The sequence below is a fragment of the Diabrotica virgifera genome, chromosome 4, assembly GCF_917563875.1.
Source record: "Diabrotica virgifera virgifera chromosome 4, PGI_DIABVI_V3a".
In the NCBI taxonomy this organism is placed as follows: domain Eukaryota; kingdom Metazoa; phylum Arthropoda; class Insecta; order Coleoptera; family Chrysomelidae; genus Diabrotica; species Diabrotica virgifera.
Genome location: NC_065446.1, coordinates 155,199,395 through 155,217,399, shown reverse-complemented (window position 1 = coordinate 155,217,399; position 18,005 = coordinate 155,199,395). Strand labels below are relative to the sequence as shown.

At 32.0% G+C, this 18,005-nt stretch overlaps 1 protein-coding gene across 2 annotated transcripts in view; it reads right to left on the bottom strand.

Moving 5' to 3' along the window:
* LOC126883967 (G-protein coupled receptor Mth-like) overlaps positions 1-8,512 on the bottom strand; it is a 230,582-nt gene extending 222,070 nt beyond the window's left edge. For both annotated transcript variants that reach the window (XM_050649735.1, XM_050649736.1), the window contains exon 1: positions 7,941-8,512. In XM_050649735.1, the coding sequence (XP_050505692.1) occupies positions 7,941-8,057 (117 nt within the window). In that variant the 5' untranslated portion in view covers positions 8,058-8,512. The remainder of the gene's footprint in view (positions 1-7,940) is intronic.
* Positions 8,513-18,005: the final 9,493 nt, after the last annotated feature.

Sequence of the window (18,005 nt, the reverse complement as noted above, 5' to 3'; positions counted from 1 at the left end):
TACAAACGTAATTACAGGACAATATCTACAAAAACTTTTACTTGAACTTGACTGACATTCCATTTTTATATTTTTTGACATTACATCAAAATTGCCTATACGGTCAATACGAACTGCAGTGCCATAAAAATTTTAAAGCACTAGTACCTTAAAGTAGCATTTTTAACGCTCGTATGGAGTACTAAAAATTGCATTTTTAACACGGTTGTAGAAAAACAAAATTTTTTTGAGTCACATCTAAAATTAATACAACAACACTCAAAATTAAAATCTTGACAGATGTTCGTGAGAAAACTTGGAATATTAAATTTAAAATTAACCTTTACAAATGTAAGTACACCACCGTGTATATGATCACTCCGATTATAGTACGAACCTAAGAGATAATTAGGAAGATAAAAAGAATTTACTTATATTGTTGTCGTTACACCATGATTCGGATATACATAGTAAATCCGGACTTTCAGTTTTAAGCAATAATTCAATACGATTTATTTTGTTTACAATAGATTGAGAGTTAATACATACGATTTTTAGTTGATTAGTACTGCCTTTAAACTTATTTGTAGTATCTAGTTTGCCTGATGCCGGACTTGTAGCAATTATTTTTGGTTTTGTTGGTGACTGCGGTTGGTAAAATTCTTGTACTTGAAGTCAAAGGGGGCATATTATGGGAAGTCTATGTGTGGCACCAATTGATGCCAAAATGAGAGAGCATAGGTTAAGATGGTTTGGTCATGTTCAACTTCCAGACGTTAACCACCCAATACAAAGGATGACTGAAGTGCAGATCCCTGAAAGGAGTAGGAGAGGAAGACCAAAGAAGATCTGGGAGAGACGATTAGGCAGGACATGTTGGTAAGGGGATTAATATTGATATGACTCAAGATAGAATTGTGTGGAGAAATGCAATTAGGGAAGACGACTCCGCATAGGTAAAGAGAATGATGATGACTTATGTTCATTTTTCAACAAAAGAACCACGTTTTTAGATGGTTTTTCGCAAATAATTCAAAAAGTAAGTATTTTATCGCAAAAAAAAAAAACAATCTTAGCAAAAATATATCTTATAAAATAGAGAAGAAAATGGTATATCTATTTATGTATGAGGCCTGTAGACCCAGTAGAAGCAGAGTTGTAAGTAATGATAAATGATAAATATCCAAAAAATTAAGCCCTTTTCGGGGAAAACCATTAGTCATTACAACTCTTTTTTTTTCTTTTATACCTACAATGATAAGCGTGCTAATAACCGGCAAAATAACGCAAAAGATGGAAAACATAATATTGTGAAAGAAAAAGAGATGAAACTAGTAAAGGTGGAATTATCGATATAAACGTTTAAATTAACATTACGTTACATACCTAGTTTCCTACCTTTAGACGTCTCTGACAGGAGTAGTTTATAAAATTTTTCTGTCACAATGACAGTTGTCATACTCCTCGCATACGTCTAAAGGAGGGAAACTGTTTATACGTTTACATCTATAATTTCCAACTCTACTAGTTTCATCTCTTTTTATCTCACAATTTAATAAGTTTTCCATCTTTTGCGTTATTTTTCCGGTTATTAGCGTATTCATCACTGTATTTTATATACAGTGATGTGCGTGCTTATAACGGGCAAAATAGCGCAAAAGATGGAAAACGTATAAGTTGTGAGATAAAAAGAAATGAAACTAGTCGAGCTGGGAAATTTAGCGATATTAACATATTAATTCACATTATATTGATTGTTTCCCACCTTTACATAAATCAGAGGGTTCTTCTTCTTCTTTAATTAAGTTCCATCTTCTATCGAAGGTTAGAAATCATCATGGCAAATGCGGACCCTGTTGACTGCCGCTCTAAATAGCTCTGCACTACTTCATTCGAACCATTCCCGTAAGTTCTTAAGCTAGGATGTTCTTCGTCTTCCCACATTTCGATTTCCTCGGATTTTGCCTTGCGTAATAAGTTGTAATAATGAGTAGGTATTTTTGCCCTCTCATGACATATCCCAAGTACTCAAGTTTTCGTCTTTTGATAGTTCGTATTATTTCCGGCTAATTTCCTATCCTTGTAGTTACTTCCACGTTCGACATTCTTTGAATCCATGATATTCGTAGGATTCTTTTGTAACACCAAAATTCAAAGGCGGCCAACTTATTCAAATGGACTTGTTTCACCACGTCCACGCTTCCAAGCCATAAAGAAGAGTAGAGAACACGTAACATCGAAGCATCCTTAGGCGTAGTTCTAACCTTATATCCCGACAACAAAGACACTTTTTAAGTTTACTTAATGATGCACGTGCTATTTCAATACGTGTCTTAATTTCTTTGGTTTGGTCTTTATTTGATATTATCCATGTTTTTTAAGTATTTGTAGTTATACACACTCTCAATCAGAGTATCTTCAATAGTTAATTGGATGTTTGCGTGTGCTGATTTAGTTATGATCATGCATTTAGTTTTCTTTAAATTCATCTTCAGTCCGTACCTACTCATGACAGCGTTCATTAAGGCGTTGCATTACGTTCTGTAAATCATTGGTGTTTTCCGTTATTATTACTGTATCGTCTGCAAAACGTAAGTTGTTCAAAACTTCTCCATTGATAGATATACCTTCTATTGTATCTGTATCTGAGAGCGCTTCTTGAAATACCGCTTCACTGTAGACATTGAAAAGTAGTGGAGACAGATCCCTGACGGACTCTTCTCTGTATTTTGATGTCCTGGTTGTCAACTCTTACCTTGGCAGTTTGATTCCAATATATAGGGTGAGGCAGATAACTGGCCTATTAGAAATATCTCGAGAACTAAAGGCAACAGAATCATGAAAATTGGAATAAAGGGAAATTCCACAAGGAAAAGAAAAAGTTTTCCTGTAGTTGTCTGTATACCATCAATCACAAAATTGGAAAGAAATCCTTTGTAAAAGGTATAAAATTTTTTTTATTAAAAATCCCTTAAAAGGGCTACATCACAACAAAACGTTTTCGATTTTTATAAAAAATCATCATCAGTGTTCGATAAACTGGATGCTAGCTGAGCCACAAAAGAAAAATAACTGGGTAAAAACCCTTTACATAAAATATAGATGCCTTAAAAGTGCATACTTCAATAAAAAGGCCTGTGATGGTCACATGGCAAACAGGATAATGCCCTAAGGTACAGTATACAGGTTTCCCAACACGGATCCCACGTGTTGTGTTGGGAAACCTGCACTTTTAAGGCATCTATATTTTATGTAAAGGGTTTCTACCCAGATATTTTTCTTTTGTGGCTCAGTAAGCATCCAGTTTATCGAACACTGATGATGATTTTTTATAAAAATCGAAAACGTTTTGTTGTGATGTAGCCCTTTTAAGGGATTTTTAATAAAAAAAATTTTATACTTTTTACAAAGGATTTCTTTCCAATTTTGGAATAAAGGGGTTTTGAAGGATGATCTATTAAATGAAAATATTTTCATCTCTTTGCAACCGGAAGTTGCTTATAACTTCGTTTTTTTAAATGGGACACCCTGTATATTTTTACATTTTTGGATTCTCTTCGATGTCTTCTTTCTTAAAATATGAGGTTTTGTAATATTATACAGGGTATTTTAAAAGATAATTACGTTTTTTTATTAATTTCGTAGCAACATTCACACCCTGTAGAATTGTAGTAGTTTGGCATCTAAAACTCTAATTACGTTCAAATGATTTTTAATATACTCTAATGTTGTTAAGAATCATTAGTATAGCTAAATTTTTAATTTTAGTAGACAGGGTTGATCGAAACTTGGAATGAGTATTTTCTGAGTTTTCTTAAATAGTATTTTTGTATTGTAGTGAAATGATATTTTATATACCCCAGGCTGTGGGTGAAAAAACGTGATATAATTCAGGAATTTTTGAAACCTATCAGGTGTTGTAAAGGACGATGCCAGGAATAACTTCTACTAAAATGTAACCAAAAATATTGTGCGCTTTTTTTTCTATTGCGGTTTTCATTTGTTAAATTTGCAATTTTTAATGATTTTTAATTTTGCAGCTTAGAATATTGATTGAGAAAAACTTTTTAATAAAAAGTTGTAGTAAATTAAAAAAACCTACAATTTGAGCTATTGTAAGTTTATTTTGGTTAATTGGTTACTGCAAAACAGCCTGGGAAAGGTCCAAAATGGCCGATTTTTACAATTGCATTATTTATTGTACAAATATTTTTTTTTATTTTTTAAAGCTTTAAAATGAAGATCTTTCAATTCCAAACATAAAAAAAATTGTAAAGCAAGATTAACGAATTTGTTGCTTAGATATTATAAATTGTTTATCACAAGAGGTCAAATGTCGAAGGCTATAACTTTTTGAAAAAAAAATCGTAGAGAGTTGGTAAAACATCCAATCTCCTTCTAAAGAGCTATATTTTCATATTCTGATGTAAATAAATGCGTAAAACATTTTTAAACCTCTAATTTTTGGGTTTGAAAATAAGGGGGAAAATTTCGTAAAAAACATTTACAGCTGAAGCGGCCCTGTACATCCTATGAGTTTTTAACTTACAGATTATTGTTGCTGAAGATGAAACGAAGATTTATAAAAAATAAAAAATTTGTACGACCAACTGAAGACGAGATACTTTTTGGGATTGAAAATAAGGGGGCAAATTTCGTTATAAACATTTAGAGCTGAAGCGGCCCTGTACGTCCTATGAGTTTCTAACTTACAGATTATTGTTGCTGAAGACAAAACGAAGATTTATAAGAAAATAAAAATTTTCTGCAACCAACTGAAGCCGAGATAATTGTTTTAGTCGTAGGGCCTTTATTTATAACAATTAAGAAATTATTTTACAGTCATTGACTAAAGAAAGACTTATATTATCTTAAAATAAAAGTTATTATAAAATATAATTACATTTAATTATTAAAAATTATTTTTAAAATCGGTGCTTTTGCGACGGCAGAATTTTGCAAATCGCCCGGCTCGCTTCAAATACGCGCGCTCGGAAAATTTTTACGTAGCTTGTATTAAATTTTGACAGAAAACAATTTAATAATATTACCATTATAATATACAGTCTATTTACCACTGTATTTGTTTTTCTTGATAAACTTTTATATGTGAAATCCAAAAAGAATAGTCACTACAAGAAGAAAAAGTTTTATATTGTATATTATAGTAAGAAGTAAAATTATTATTATTATATTTATATAACAATGAAAAAATTAAAAATATAGTTATATATTTCATATATGTATCATTTTTGGAATATTATTTCTTCAGAAATGAAATTTCACATATAAAAGTTTATCAAGAAAAACAAATACAGTGGTAAATAGACTGTATATTATAATGGTAATATTATTAAATTGTTTTCTGTCAAAATTTAATACAAGTTACGTAACCATTTTCCGACCGCGCGGATTTGAAGCGAGCCGGGCGATTTGCAAAATTCTGCCGGTCGCAAGAGCACCGATTTTAAAAATAATTTTTAATAATTAAATGTAATTATATTTTATAATAACTTTTATTTTAAGATAATATAAGTCTTTCTTTAGTCAATGACTGTAAAATAATTTCTTAATTGTTATAAATAAAGGCACTACGACTAAAACAATTATCTCGGCTTCAGTTGGTTGTAGAAAATTTTTATTTTTTTATAAATCTTCGTTTTGTCTTCAGCAACAATAATCTGTAAGTTAGAAACTCATAGGATGTACAGGGCCGCTTCAGCTCTAAATGTTTTTGACGAAATTTGCCCCCTTATTTTCAAACCCAAAAATTATCTCGGCTTCAGTTGGTCGTAGAAATTTTTTATTTTTTTATAAATCTTTAGTTCATCTTCAGCAACAATAATCTGTAAGTTAAAAACTCATAGGATGTACAGGGCCGCTTCAGCTCTAAATTTTTATAACGAAATTTGCCCCCTTATTTTCAAACCCAAAAATTATAGGTTTAAAAATGTTTTACGCATTTATTTACATCAGAATATGAAAACATAACTCTTTAGAAAAAGATTAGATGTTTTACCAACTCTCTACGATTTTTTTTTCAAAAAGTTTTAGCCTTCGACATTTGACCTCTTGGGATAAACAATTTATAATATCTAAGCAACAAATTCGTTAATCTGGCTTTACAATTTTTTTTATGTTTAGAATTGAAAGATCTTCATTTTAAAGCTTTAAAAAATAAAAAAAATTATTTGTACAATAAATAATGTACTTAATTGTAAAATACGGCCATTTTGGACTTTTCGCAGGCTGTTTTGCAATAACCAATTAACGAAATTAAACTTGCCATACCTCAAATTGTAGGTTTTTTAATTTACTACATCTTTCTATAAAAAAGTTTTTCTCTAAAATCAATATCCTAAGCTGCAAAATTAAAAATCATTAAAAATTGCTAATTTAACAAATGAAAATCGCAATAGAAAAAAAAAGCGCACAATATTTTTGGTTACATTTTAGTAGAAGTTATTCCTGGCATCGTCCTTTACAACACCTGATAGGTTTCAAAAATTCCTGAATTATATCCTGAAATCGACCTATTTTTCACCCACAGCCTGGGGTAATGGTACTTTTTTATTTCTTAAGCATTCCCTATACCTAACTGCTTTAGTTTGTGAGTTATTGGTGATTCAAGCTAAACATTAATTGCAAAAAAAATACGTGAAATTTTATTAGGTTGGCCGTGAAAATACTCAATCCCAAATAATTTTTCAGAAATAAATACATATTAATCCAGACTGGTTCTTAAAATTACCAATAATGGTTTAGCTATCAAAATACCTACGTAGTTAAGATTGTTGGTGCGATTAAAAATTAAGCACAAATTAAAGCAGTTAGGTATAGGGAATGCTTAGGAAATAAAAAAGTACCATAAAATATCATTTGATTACAATACTAAACCAAGTTTCGACCAACCCTGTATACTAAAATTAAAAATTTAGCTATACTAATGATTCTTAACAATAGTAGAGTATATTAAAAATCATTTGAACGTAAGTAGAGTTTTAGATGTCAAACTACTACAATTCTACAGGGTGTTAATTTTGCTACGAAATTAATAAAAAAACGTAATTTTCTTTTAAAATACCCTGTATAATATTACAAAACCTGATATTTTAAAAAAGAAGACATCAAAGAGAATCCAAAAATGTAAAAATATACAGTGTGTCCCATTTAAAAAAACGAAGTTATAAGCGACTTCCGGTATAACCGGAAGTTGCAAAGGGATGAAAATATTTTCATTTAATAGATCATCCTTCAAAACCTCTTTATTCCAATTTTCATGATTCTGTTGCCTTTAGTTCTCGAGATATTTCTAATAAGCCCTTTATTTGCCTCACCCTGTATATTAGATATAATTTTCATGTCACGACTGTCAATATTTTTGCTCTTTAATATATCAACAAGCAGGGCCGGCGATAACGGGCCTGCGAGGGATGCAATGCAGGCGAGCGCCCTTGTTTGGAGGGCGCCAAATGAGCCTGTTATTCTGGTAGTGTTATACAAAACACGAAAATACTAATTTTAAAAAACCGAAGGGCGCCTTTGTTACTTTTGTAGGCGGGCTCCTTATATTCTAGCACCGGTACTGTCTACAAGCTTTTTATGTTGAACTTTATCAAATGCGATCAGAGGATTATGTCAACTAAAACTATCACTGAGACAGTGGTAGTTAGTTGTCGAACTTGTCCCATATGTCTAAAGGTGGGAATCAATCAATATAATATTGTAAATTTTTAGGTTAATATCGCTAAAATTCGCGACTAGCTTATGAGCGCGCTCATCACTGTATTATCTTAATTATTATTATACATAACTAAACAAGGTAGGTACCTATCATAATAAAATATATTTAAATATAAATGAAGCACTTGGTCACCTCATAGATCTTTTCCTCAAAATATCTGATAGGTACTAATAAATAATAATATGCAGTAGGTATCTACGTAGTTTTATTTACTTACTTCCTTGCTAACGATATACGGTGTTGTGTCTGTGGAATCCACCTGCTGTCCTTCAATACAAGCAACTCCGAAAAAATATACGATAATACAATGTGTGCAAAGGTTCATTATATCCATGTTAGCTACTAAAAATAAAAAAGGACAATACTTTGCCGCCACGTGTGATTTTAACACTCCAAATTTATTTATAAATATACGTATACTGAATGAAAACACTGTTTGGTTGGGTATTCCCTTTTGAAAATTTCACAATATTTTTTTTCAAATGGATTATTTATGTTGCTTAAGTCATTACCGATATTATCACATATATTTCGATATTAATGGCAAGAATTCGTCATGTGGAAATTCGTAAAATAATGATAAATTTATATCGCGATAAGATAATCACTAGCCGGTGAATTTGGGTGAACAAGTTGTATCATTTAACTGTAAAAACTACTCCCGCCGTTCTCGTTCACCGGGCGTCGATTCTGATACTAAATAAAATTGAAAATACTGAACGTGACTGAAGTGAACGTATTTTGGCTCACTCAACTCCACTACGACACGCTTGAACATTTTTAATTCAATGAGATTGGATGGGATTGATGGGAATTCCCATTCTTGAGATAATATAATGATATGAGTATGAGTAAGCGCGAGTTTGTTGACAACGCAATGGGAGGAGCTATGACGTTCTGGACGAGGCCAAGGAAATATTTAATTTTTAATTTGAGGACAATATGTGTTAATAAAATTACTAATTAAATTTGTAAAATTAACTAAAATTTGTTTTAAAACAAGCTTCCATTTGACAAAATTATTGCTAGTATCTGCATTTTCGCAACAGAAATTTTTTTGAAGACTTCTTAAAAAAAAAGAAGACGTCTTCAAAACTACAAATTGCTTAACCTCAGTGGCGGATCCAGAAAATTGCCTTGGACTCCTTATGGAAAAATGGTCCCGGCCCGGGCGACCGCCCGAGGCGCTAAATTTTGCCGATATATAAATAAAATATTTTTTACATTCATTATTATTTAGACTTTATAGATTCTCTTTGGGCTAAGATTATTCCTAAGATAATTATTGAATAATTGTAACAATAAGAAAACTATTTCTACCTCGCAAAAATTCTCTAATAAAAAAATGCAACCTAAAAATTGTTATGGCTTTTAAAGGAAATTTGTCAGGTACCTATCACTTTTATGGTAACAATGTTATACTTCAAATACACGAAGATCAGATTTACAAAGTATCAACAAATTTATGAATAGTTCTGTAAATTTTGCATAATGGGTGTGTAATTTGAAATAAAAAAAAACAAACTCGGTAGGTAGGTAATGTATGAATTAGAAGTGACAAGTTCTTATTCATACGAATACCTATATAGAAATTTATTTCGAATACTTTGTAAGCGTTAAAATGTTTTACTTTTTGCAAAAAATGAAGGATATATTTTTGTATTACAAATTGAACGAGGAATTCCAAAATGATTTTTATTTGAAATATCTCAGTGGCGTACTATGTTTTTGAAATAAAATTCAGGCCATTACCTGTATTCGCGCCAATGGTAGATAAAAAATTCTTAATTTTATGTCAAAAAATGCGCAATAATTACCTCTTAAAATCTATAAAATTTTATTTGCATATCTCAACCGGTTTTAGGGCAATCGTCAGTTGGTAAAAAAAATTTCAACACCCCATATCTCGGAAACAAAGCATTTGCAGACATACGTTTACAGAGCAAACTGTCATTATTTTTTCACATAGAGTTACCCCTTTTTCACTTTATTCCTACACTCAACCGTTCTCTTCAGTTCTTTCTGTTTTGCCAGTCCCCTTCCTGAAGATTTCTTTTCTATTGCTTCGTCCATTTCATCTCTGAAAGATCTTCGGGGTCTGCCTCTCTTCCTTCTTCCTATCGGGCTTCAACCTGTTATTCTGTTTAACCAACGATTTTGGTCTGCTCTTCTGACATGTCCGTATTAAGTTAATCTCTGTTGTTCTATGTAGTCTATTATCTCTTGAATTTATTATCATTCTTTTCTTAATCTCTATGTTATTTATTCTATCTTTTCTGCAGCTTCTCCTTAGGAATTCCATCTCTGTTGCTCTTATTTTGCATTTGGTTTTCGTATTTTTTATTCAATTTTCACACCCATTAGTCAGAATACTTCTGGTCATGGTGTTAATTCTTCTTTTTGTTTTTATACTGATGTTTTTAGGACATAGTACCGGGTTCAATTTTAGTATGCCGTCTATTGTTTGTCCTAGTCACTCGATACCTAGAACCATAGCTTGGTTTTAGGTATCTAGTCATAGGCCTACTCATGAGATAATAAAAAAATTAATGAATGATTTTTAATTGAATTTACATGGATGATTGTAGAGGCCAAGGATATGACAACGGCTCTAAAATGAAGAGAAAAAATAAAGGTTTACAACTTTTTATTTTATTTTACTTTAATGCTATGTGGATGCCACTTCCTCAGTTTAGATATTGGGGATGCAGTTATATCTTGCACACAATCAACATGTGTTTTTGGATTGTACAACATTTATCAACATTTTTTTCTGCTTGTTGACAATGTGCATTTATCTTTTACCTCGCTCCTTCGTCGCTTGAACTTCAAATGTGTTCATTATGCTATGCCATATATGAGTCCGTTCTTTAACGGTAAAATATTGCAAAACCTCTAAATTTTAAAGAACCGCTTGGATTTACATGAAATTTGGCATACACATAGCTAACAAGTCAAAGAAAAAAAGTGATATTGTGTCGATATGTGCTTTTGCCCTGGGGGTGGTTTTCATCCCCTCTTGGGGGTGAAAAAATATTCGTTACGCTCAAAATAAAGTTAGTCCCTTTTGGTTTTGGTAAAAAAATCGAGTAAATCACCCCCTAATTAGTATCTTAAATGAACTTAATCGTTACGACTTCACAAGTTTCTTGACTCGTGTATATATTGTTTATATGATCTGTAAGTTTCATCGGTTCAAAGTCCTTATTATTGAAAGGGCTGTAGTTAAAAGGGGTTGAACGAGTCACTGATCACGAATGTATGCAAATTTTGAAACACCAAATCTCAATCAATTTTTGTCTAACAGAAAAACAAAAAATACATGATATTCAGAAAAGCAAATTTGACTTTTTTTGTTTTTCGAGATTTTTGGTATCTCTAACAATTTTTAAGTTATTTTGAAAAAAAGTATATTTTTCAAAATTTAATTTTTTAAAAATTTTACTTTGAAACCAAATTTTTTCAAAAATAAGCACTTTAAATCGATGAAACTTACGGATCATATAAACACAATATAAGTAAAATAATTTGTGGAGCGGTAACGATTAATTTCATTTAAGTTGCTAATTAGGGGGTGGTCTTCCCGATTTTTTTTTTGTAAAAACAAAAGGAACCAACTTTATTTTGAGCGTAACTTGCTTAAATTTAATGCTAGAAACTTTTTGTAAAAACAGAAATAAAGCTTTTTTTAAACACTTTAAAAAAGTTAATATGGAATTTCCCCAAAAAGTGTTTAATTTTTTGGATATTTCACGTCGAAATATTCTATTTGAAATTTGGTGAATATGAATCTATTTTTCATTGGCTATAACTTTGGTTCTACGAGATTCAGAGACCTAACGCTTATACCATTTTTTTTACTTTTTTATAGGCTACATTTTTGCTAAGAACGTTTTTTTCGACAAAATACTTACTTTTTGAGTTATTTGCGAAAAACCGTCTAAAAATGTGGTTATTTTGTTGAAAAATGAACATATTCACTCGCAAATAACTCGAAAAGTGTTGACTTGGCGAAGAATCTCTATAGAACAAAAGTTACTTAAAATTAGTCAGTTTACTCATTTCCGGACTTATTTTGGGCATATATTTTTTCACCCCCAAGGGTGGGTGAAAGTCACCCCCAGGGCAAAAGCACACATCGGCACAATATCGCTTTTTTTCTTTGACATGTAAGCTATACGTATGCCAAATTTCATGTCAATCCAAGCGGTTTTTTAAAATTTAGAGCAAAAACCGTGAAAGAATGGACTATATTGGATAAGTTATAAATAATAATGATTGTAATGTTTTTTAAATAAATATAATCTTACACAGTTCTTTATGGTAAAATTTTTATTTTTTGCCTTTTTTGCTATTTTTTTTTATATTTGCAGTAAATTTTTATATTCTTGTATCAAGGGGCGCCAACTTTTATTTTGTCCGGGGCGCTCAAAACCCTAGAACCGGCCCTGGGTCCCGGTCAAATTTAATGAAACTTTGGTCAATGATAGTTCTCAGTGAGTAGATTAAAAAAGTCCATGGCACCTGGGTCTGAAAAAGTTTTATTCTCTAGCTACAGTCTTCTGAAGTTCTTAAATTCAGGTACTCGGTTTACGTTAAGTGCACTAATTCACGGTCAAGTGAATGAAAATATCTATTTCGGAAAGAAGACAGACTCATTTTCTTCATTCATATTAATTTATTTGCGTGTTGCATATGAATTTGTGGTCAAAAATAGATGCATTATATTTTAGTCTTCAGAAAACCTCCGTAAAGTCCTCAGAAATCTGAAGAAGTGCGATATAAAATGTGCTGCTAGATTGACATAACAATTATCATTCTTTCATGAATGCTTCTCACTTATCCAATACCAGCGTAGCTGCAGTTACACCTTATCTTTAGAAAACTACTGAACAGTGACGGATTTAGGGCAGAATAGGGGAATTTTCCTTGTAATACGGTCCAGAATTAAAGAAAAACATTTTTAAACATGATTATTACACGTTGAAATATGTTAGCTTACATGCAACTTACTACAGACAGAGACAAATTCAACTCAATTAACTCTTTAACAACAGTTACAAAAATAAAGGGAACTTATTGCACATGTTATTACCTATGTCTTTTATGTAGTTTGTGCAACGTCTTCACGTCTTCCCCCGCCCCTAAAAATTTTTATATGGGCGCCCATGCGGGGGGAGGGGAATTACCCTATTCTCAGCTATTACAGCTATGCTGATATTGGATAAGTCTGAACCATTCACGAAAACATGATAATTCTTATGTCGCTGTAGCAAAACATTTTTTATCGCACTTCTTCAGTTTTCTGAGTACTTTTCGAAGATTTTCTGAAGAATAAAATACGATGCATATATTTTTAACCACGAATTCATGTGCAACACCCAAACATGCATGAAGAAAATGAGTCTCTCTTCTTTAAATAATAGATATTTTCATTCACTTGACAGTTGAATTAGTGTACTTGACGTAGCCCGAAGTAAGTACCTGAATTTATGAACTTCAAAAGGCTGTAGCTCGAGAATAATAGTTTTTCAGACCCAGGTGCCATGGGCTTTTTTAATCTACTCACTGAGAACTATCACTGACCAAAGTTTCGTTAAATTTTCGTCCTTTTCTTGGGGGGGGGGGGGGGGAGACATCCAACGAAACATCAACCAAAAGACATAAAAAAGGTAAACTCAAACTAGATAAAAGACATAATAACTTATACGCATTAAGTTCCCTTAATTTTCCTAACTAGCGTGTTTATTGGGTTGGATTTGTCTGTCTGTCGTTTAAGTTTCATGTCAGCTAATATTTATATTTTTATGTTTCAACAAGTTTTTTCTTTAATTTTGGACCATCTTAGGGGGATAGGGGGGGAATTTCCCCTTTTTCCCTCCGCGTAGATCCGCCACTGGTTAACCTATGGCATTAACGTTAATGGCAACAAGCTTAACCACATCAGATTCGTTGACGACATTGTGATTATAGCGAGTTCATTAGAGGAACTGCAAATAATGATGGAGGAACTCGCAGGCAGCTCCCAATACGTCGGCCTAAAAATGTATAGGTATGAGAAAAACAAAAGTAATGACAAACACAGATGAGCCCAGACGTATAATTATAAATGGCAGTGAGATAGAAACAGTCCAGGAATATAGATATTATCAGATATTATCTAACTAGGCCAAATCCTGAAACTTAATAAAGAGAACCAAAATGCGGAATTTACTAGGAGAGAAAGACTCGCATGTGCAGGATTTGGAAAACTTATTTGGACACTTAATAACCGAAAAATACCCCAATACTTGAGGAGCAAACTGTTCAACCAGTGCATCATTCCTATCATCACATATGGATGTCAAACCGGAACACTAACCAAGGCAAATATGAATAAATCAGCCACAACAGAAAGAGCAATGTTTGGTAAACGACTGCCAGGTAAAAAGAGGAATGACTTGTTAAGATCAAAAACAAAAGTCGAAGACATAACAACAAAAGTTGCCAAACTTAAAGAAGAGAGCTTCGCAGGGCTGCTAGACACACTGCTAGACACAAAGACCAACATTGGAGTGCAACAATACAACATTGGAGACCATAGGAAAGTAAACGACCGAGAGGAAGACCACAGATGGCTTGATGATATAAAAGAAAAGCCGAAACAACTTTGAAATATGTTGCTCAGGATAGAGACCGATGGAAGGAGTTAGGAGAGGCGTATTTCTAAACGTGACAATAGAATACTAAGAAGAAGAAGAAGAAAATTTTTGTTCGTTTTCTTTGGGTTTATAAAATCATAGTAGGCGACTACATCTGACATATATTGTATTCCAGGAAAATAAGTCAAAAATATACCATGTTCGGGATACTTGACCGGCCAGGTTTCAAATGGGTTTTTGGGTAATATAAGTCTTATTCTTTATAAAATGATGAGTGTTCGTTGGAGAATTATGAATACAAAACTAAAAACTAACTGAAAGAACTAACTGAAATAACTAACTAACTGAATTAACTGAACTAAAAACTAACTGAACTAACTGAATTATGAATACAAAACTAAAAACTACTGAATACAAAATATTCCTTAAAATCTTTCATGGTCCTTGAAAATATCACTGACACCTCGATACTATCAGCTTGGGCGTCTACATCTCGATGTAGACTAGATATGGAAATAAATCGCACACAGTGGCGTGCTCGCCATAATATATGGACGTAGTTAAGCAGAATAAGTCCAACCCACAAATAGCAATTGTTGAGAAATTGAATTTAAGTATTATGATCGTACCCCACTAAAACACAATAGTTTTGATTACTACGATAGTGACTTGACTATAATACTTGATATTAATTATATAAAGAGTTTAGCTAGGTAATTTTTCAAAAGTGCATTTTTTAAGAAAGATATATTCAAAATTACGGGTTAGACGTATACTGCCTAAATGGTAACGAGAAATTTTTTTGATAAAACATTGATTCAAACTGCTTGGAACGTTTCAACAGTTATTTTTATACGGTTATTGAAATCAATTTATATTTTTTTAGAAAACACAAACCACTTGAACTTATTATTCATATTAGAAATCTGAGTTTTGGCATGATTGTGGGTTAGATCTATGATGATTCTATTAGAAAAATGTAGTGTTTTCGCTTGGACGGTTTTTGCACATTACAGAAACAGGAATTTTGTACTCGCTGGTAATAAAATCTCATTTTTGACAATTTGTGGGTTGGATGTTTTCTGTTTAACTACGTTCATATATACCTAATACGTTATAAATACAAAAACACCCGTCACAGTTCGGACGAGAATTTTAGTTATTAACAAATAAGGGACTAAAAATGGCAATTTTTTCGTTTAAATCGCCACAGGTAAAAATAGGGTATTTATCTTTTAGTAGATGAGCAAAGGAAATAAGCCACAATTTTACTAAAAAAATGAATTTATTAACGTTTCGAAGCCCAAATCAGGTTTCGTTGTCAAAATACAAAATACTACTAAAATAAACAAAAATGTTGTTGCTAAGTAAAAAAATTCTTCTAATAATTTATTTAATCTGACTCATTTATATTGGCAATTCAGACGTATATTATACATTTTAAAGTAGAAGACTTTAAAATGATATCGCCAATATTTATGAGTTGCGTTCCTGGGACGACTTTACTAAAAGGTAGTTCATTCGATTACATGAAATTAATCCCAACTCAAGAATATTCGTCGCAAAAAAATCATAGCATGTGATCTGTCTTTAAAAAGACAACCAAATGCAACGATGATAGTAAAATTCTCGCGTTAGAGATTTCATAGTAAATCACGAGGGAAAACCAGGAAAAAACTTCGTGATACTATCAAGACATCGTAAGTATTTGGTCTTACATTTAATTGACCTTCAAAAAAGTAATATCAAATTCTGACTTTAATGTTTAAATTATAAATAATATTAATAATACGTAGATATACAATAAGTAATACTAAAATATAAAATTTGTACTCGATACTCTATGTTATTGTCGATATGTCGTATAACTCGATATGTTATTGACTTACTAATCGTGGTATTTTCTTTCTATTGACTTCCTCTTTCAGTGTGGGTAACCACATCCTACTGCATTCTACCGAGGAATTTGCGACACAATTGGTTTCATTTAGCATAATTAGAGCTGCTTCTTTAATTTTTCTCTTTTTACTATTTGATTTTTTCAGGACTATACTTGAATCTCTCCACTGAACTCTATGTTCATTATCCCATGCGTGTTGACATATTTGAGATCTATCAAATTCTCTATTTTTAATATAAGACTGATGTTCACTTATTCTAACGTTTAATGGTCTTGATGTTTCACCTAAATAAAAGTGTTCGCATTCACAAGCTATTTTATAAATGCAATTCTTTGTTCTTTCTTGTTCACTGTTAGGTTTAGTTTTAGATAGAATAGATCTCAATGTGTTTGTTGTTTTGAATGTTGTTGAAATGTTGAATTTATTTCCTATTGTTTTAAGTTTCTCGGATAGTCCTTTTATATATAGTATTTTTATTTTCCTCGTATTATTTCTTGTGAATGTTTTAGGATCCCGTTCTAAGTTGTTCTGTTCCATTCGATCCAATCTTGACAATTCCTTATTTTTAAACGATAAAGGATAATCATTTTTTAATAAAACATATGTTAACAATTGTTTTTCTTCTAAAAATTAATTTTCGTTAGAACAAGTAATTTTGGCTCTATCATATAAAGATTAAATGATTCCCTTTTTAACGTTGATGTTGTGATTTGATTTGTAATTGAGATATCTGTTGTGTGTGTTGGATTTCTATACACTTGAGTCTCATATCTGTCATGATGACATCATTTAGATGGCTGGCATTCGCTAGAAATTGCCTACTGAATAAAGTGACGAAAAGAGAAGAGGGAGGGAGCACCACCCTCAGATGTCAAATTAAACCATGTGTTTTATTAATTTTATTTCATCCTATAATTACTCAATTAATCGAAACAAAAGTAAGTAAGCACACAAATATTATATGGCGCAGTCATATTTCGTTGTCTTCGCACCCTAAGGAGAATTGATAAATAATAATACTTTGTAAATAATTGTTAAATTTGACTTAACCTCCAAAATGAACGACCACATTGTTCCAGTAACAGAACTGTGTTTTGATGGTAATATGGGAGATAATTGGAGTTTTTTCGAACAAAAATTTAATGTATTTTTGGAAGCCAGCAAGCTTAATGAAGAGACCGACAGTTTGCAAGGCAGCGTACTGTTGAATCGAGTTAAAAGATCGGGCTCTTCGTATTTATAACAATTTCGAATGGTCTTCAGATGAAAAGAAAACGTCTTGTAAAGCTATTCTATAAAAGTTTAAAGAGTACTTTACACCCTCAAAAAATGTCACATATGAGCGATACTTATTTTTTACTCGAGACAAGATAGGGTTAGAGACATATGACTCATATGTAACAGAACTGAGACAGCTTGCAAGTACCTGTGAATTCGACACTCTAACTGACAGTTTAATACGTGATCGTCTAATCCTTGGAATCTCGGATGTTTCGTTAAAGGATAGATTGTTACGAGAACAAGGTTTAACACTGAGCCGAGGATTAGAAATATGCAGAGCTGCTGAGGTGGCAGCAAGACAGTTGAGCGTTATTAGTGGGGCCAATAGTAGTCAATCATTAGAAGTTCTAGAAATACAAAAACAGAAAAAACATCAATCAAATAGAAACCAGCAGCCGAAATCTGCTCCTCAGTATACAGCTGATCCTGGTCAGTCTTACCGAAATCATCCCCAGACGT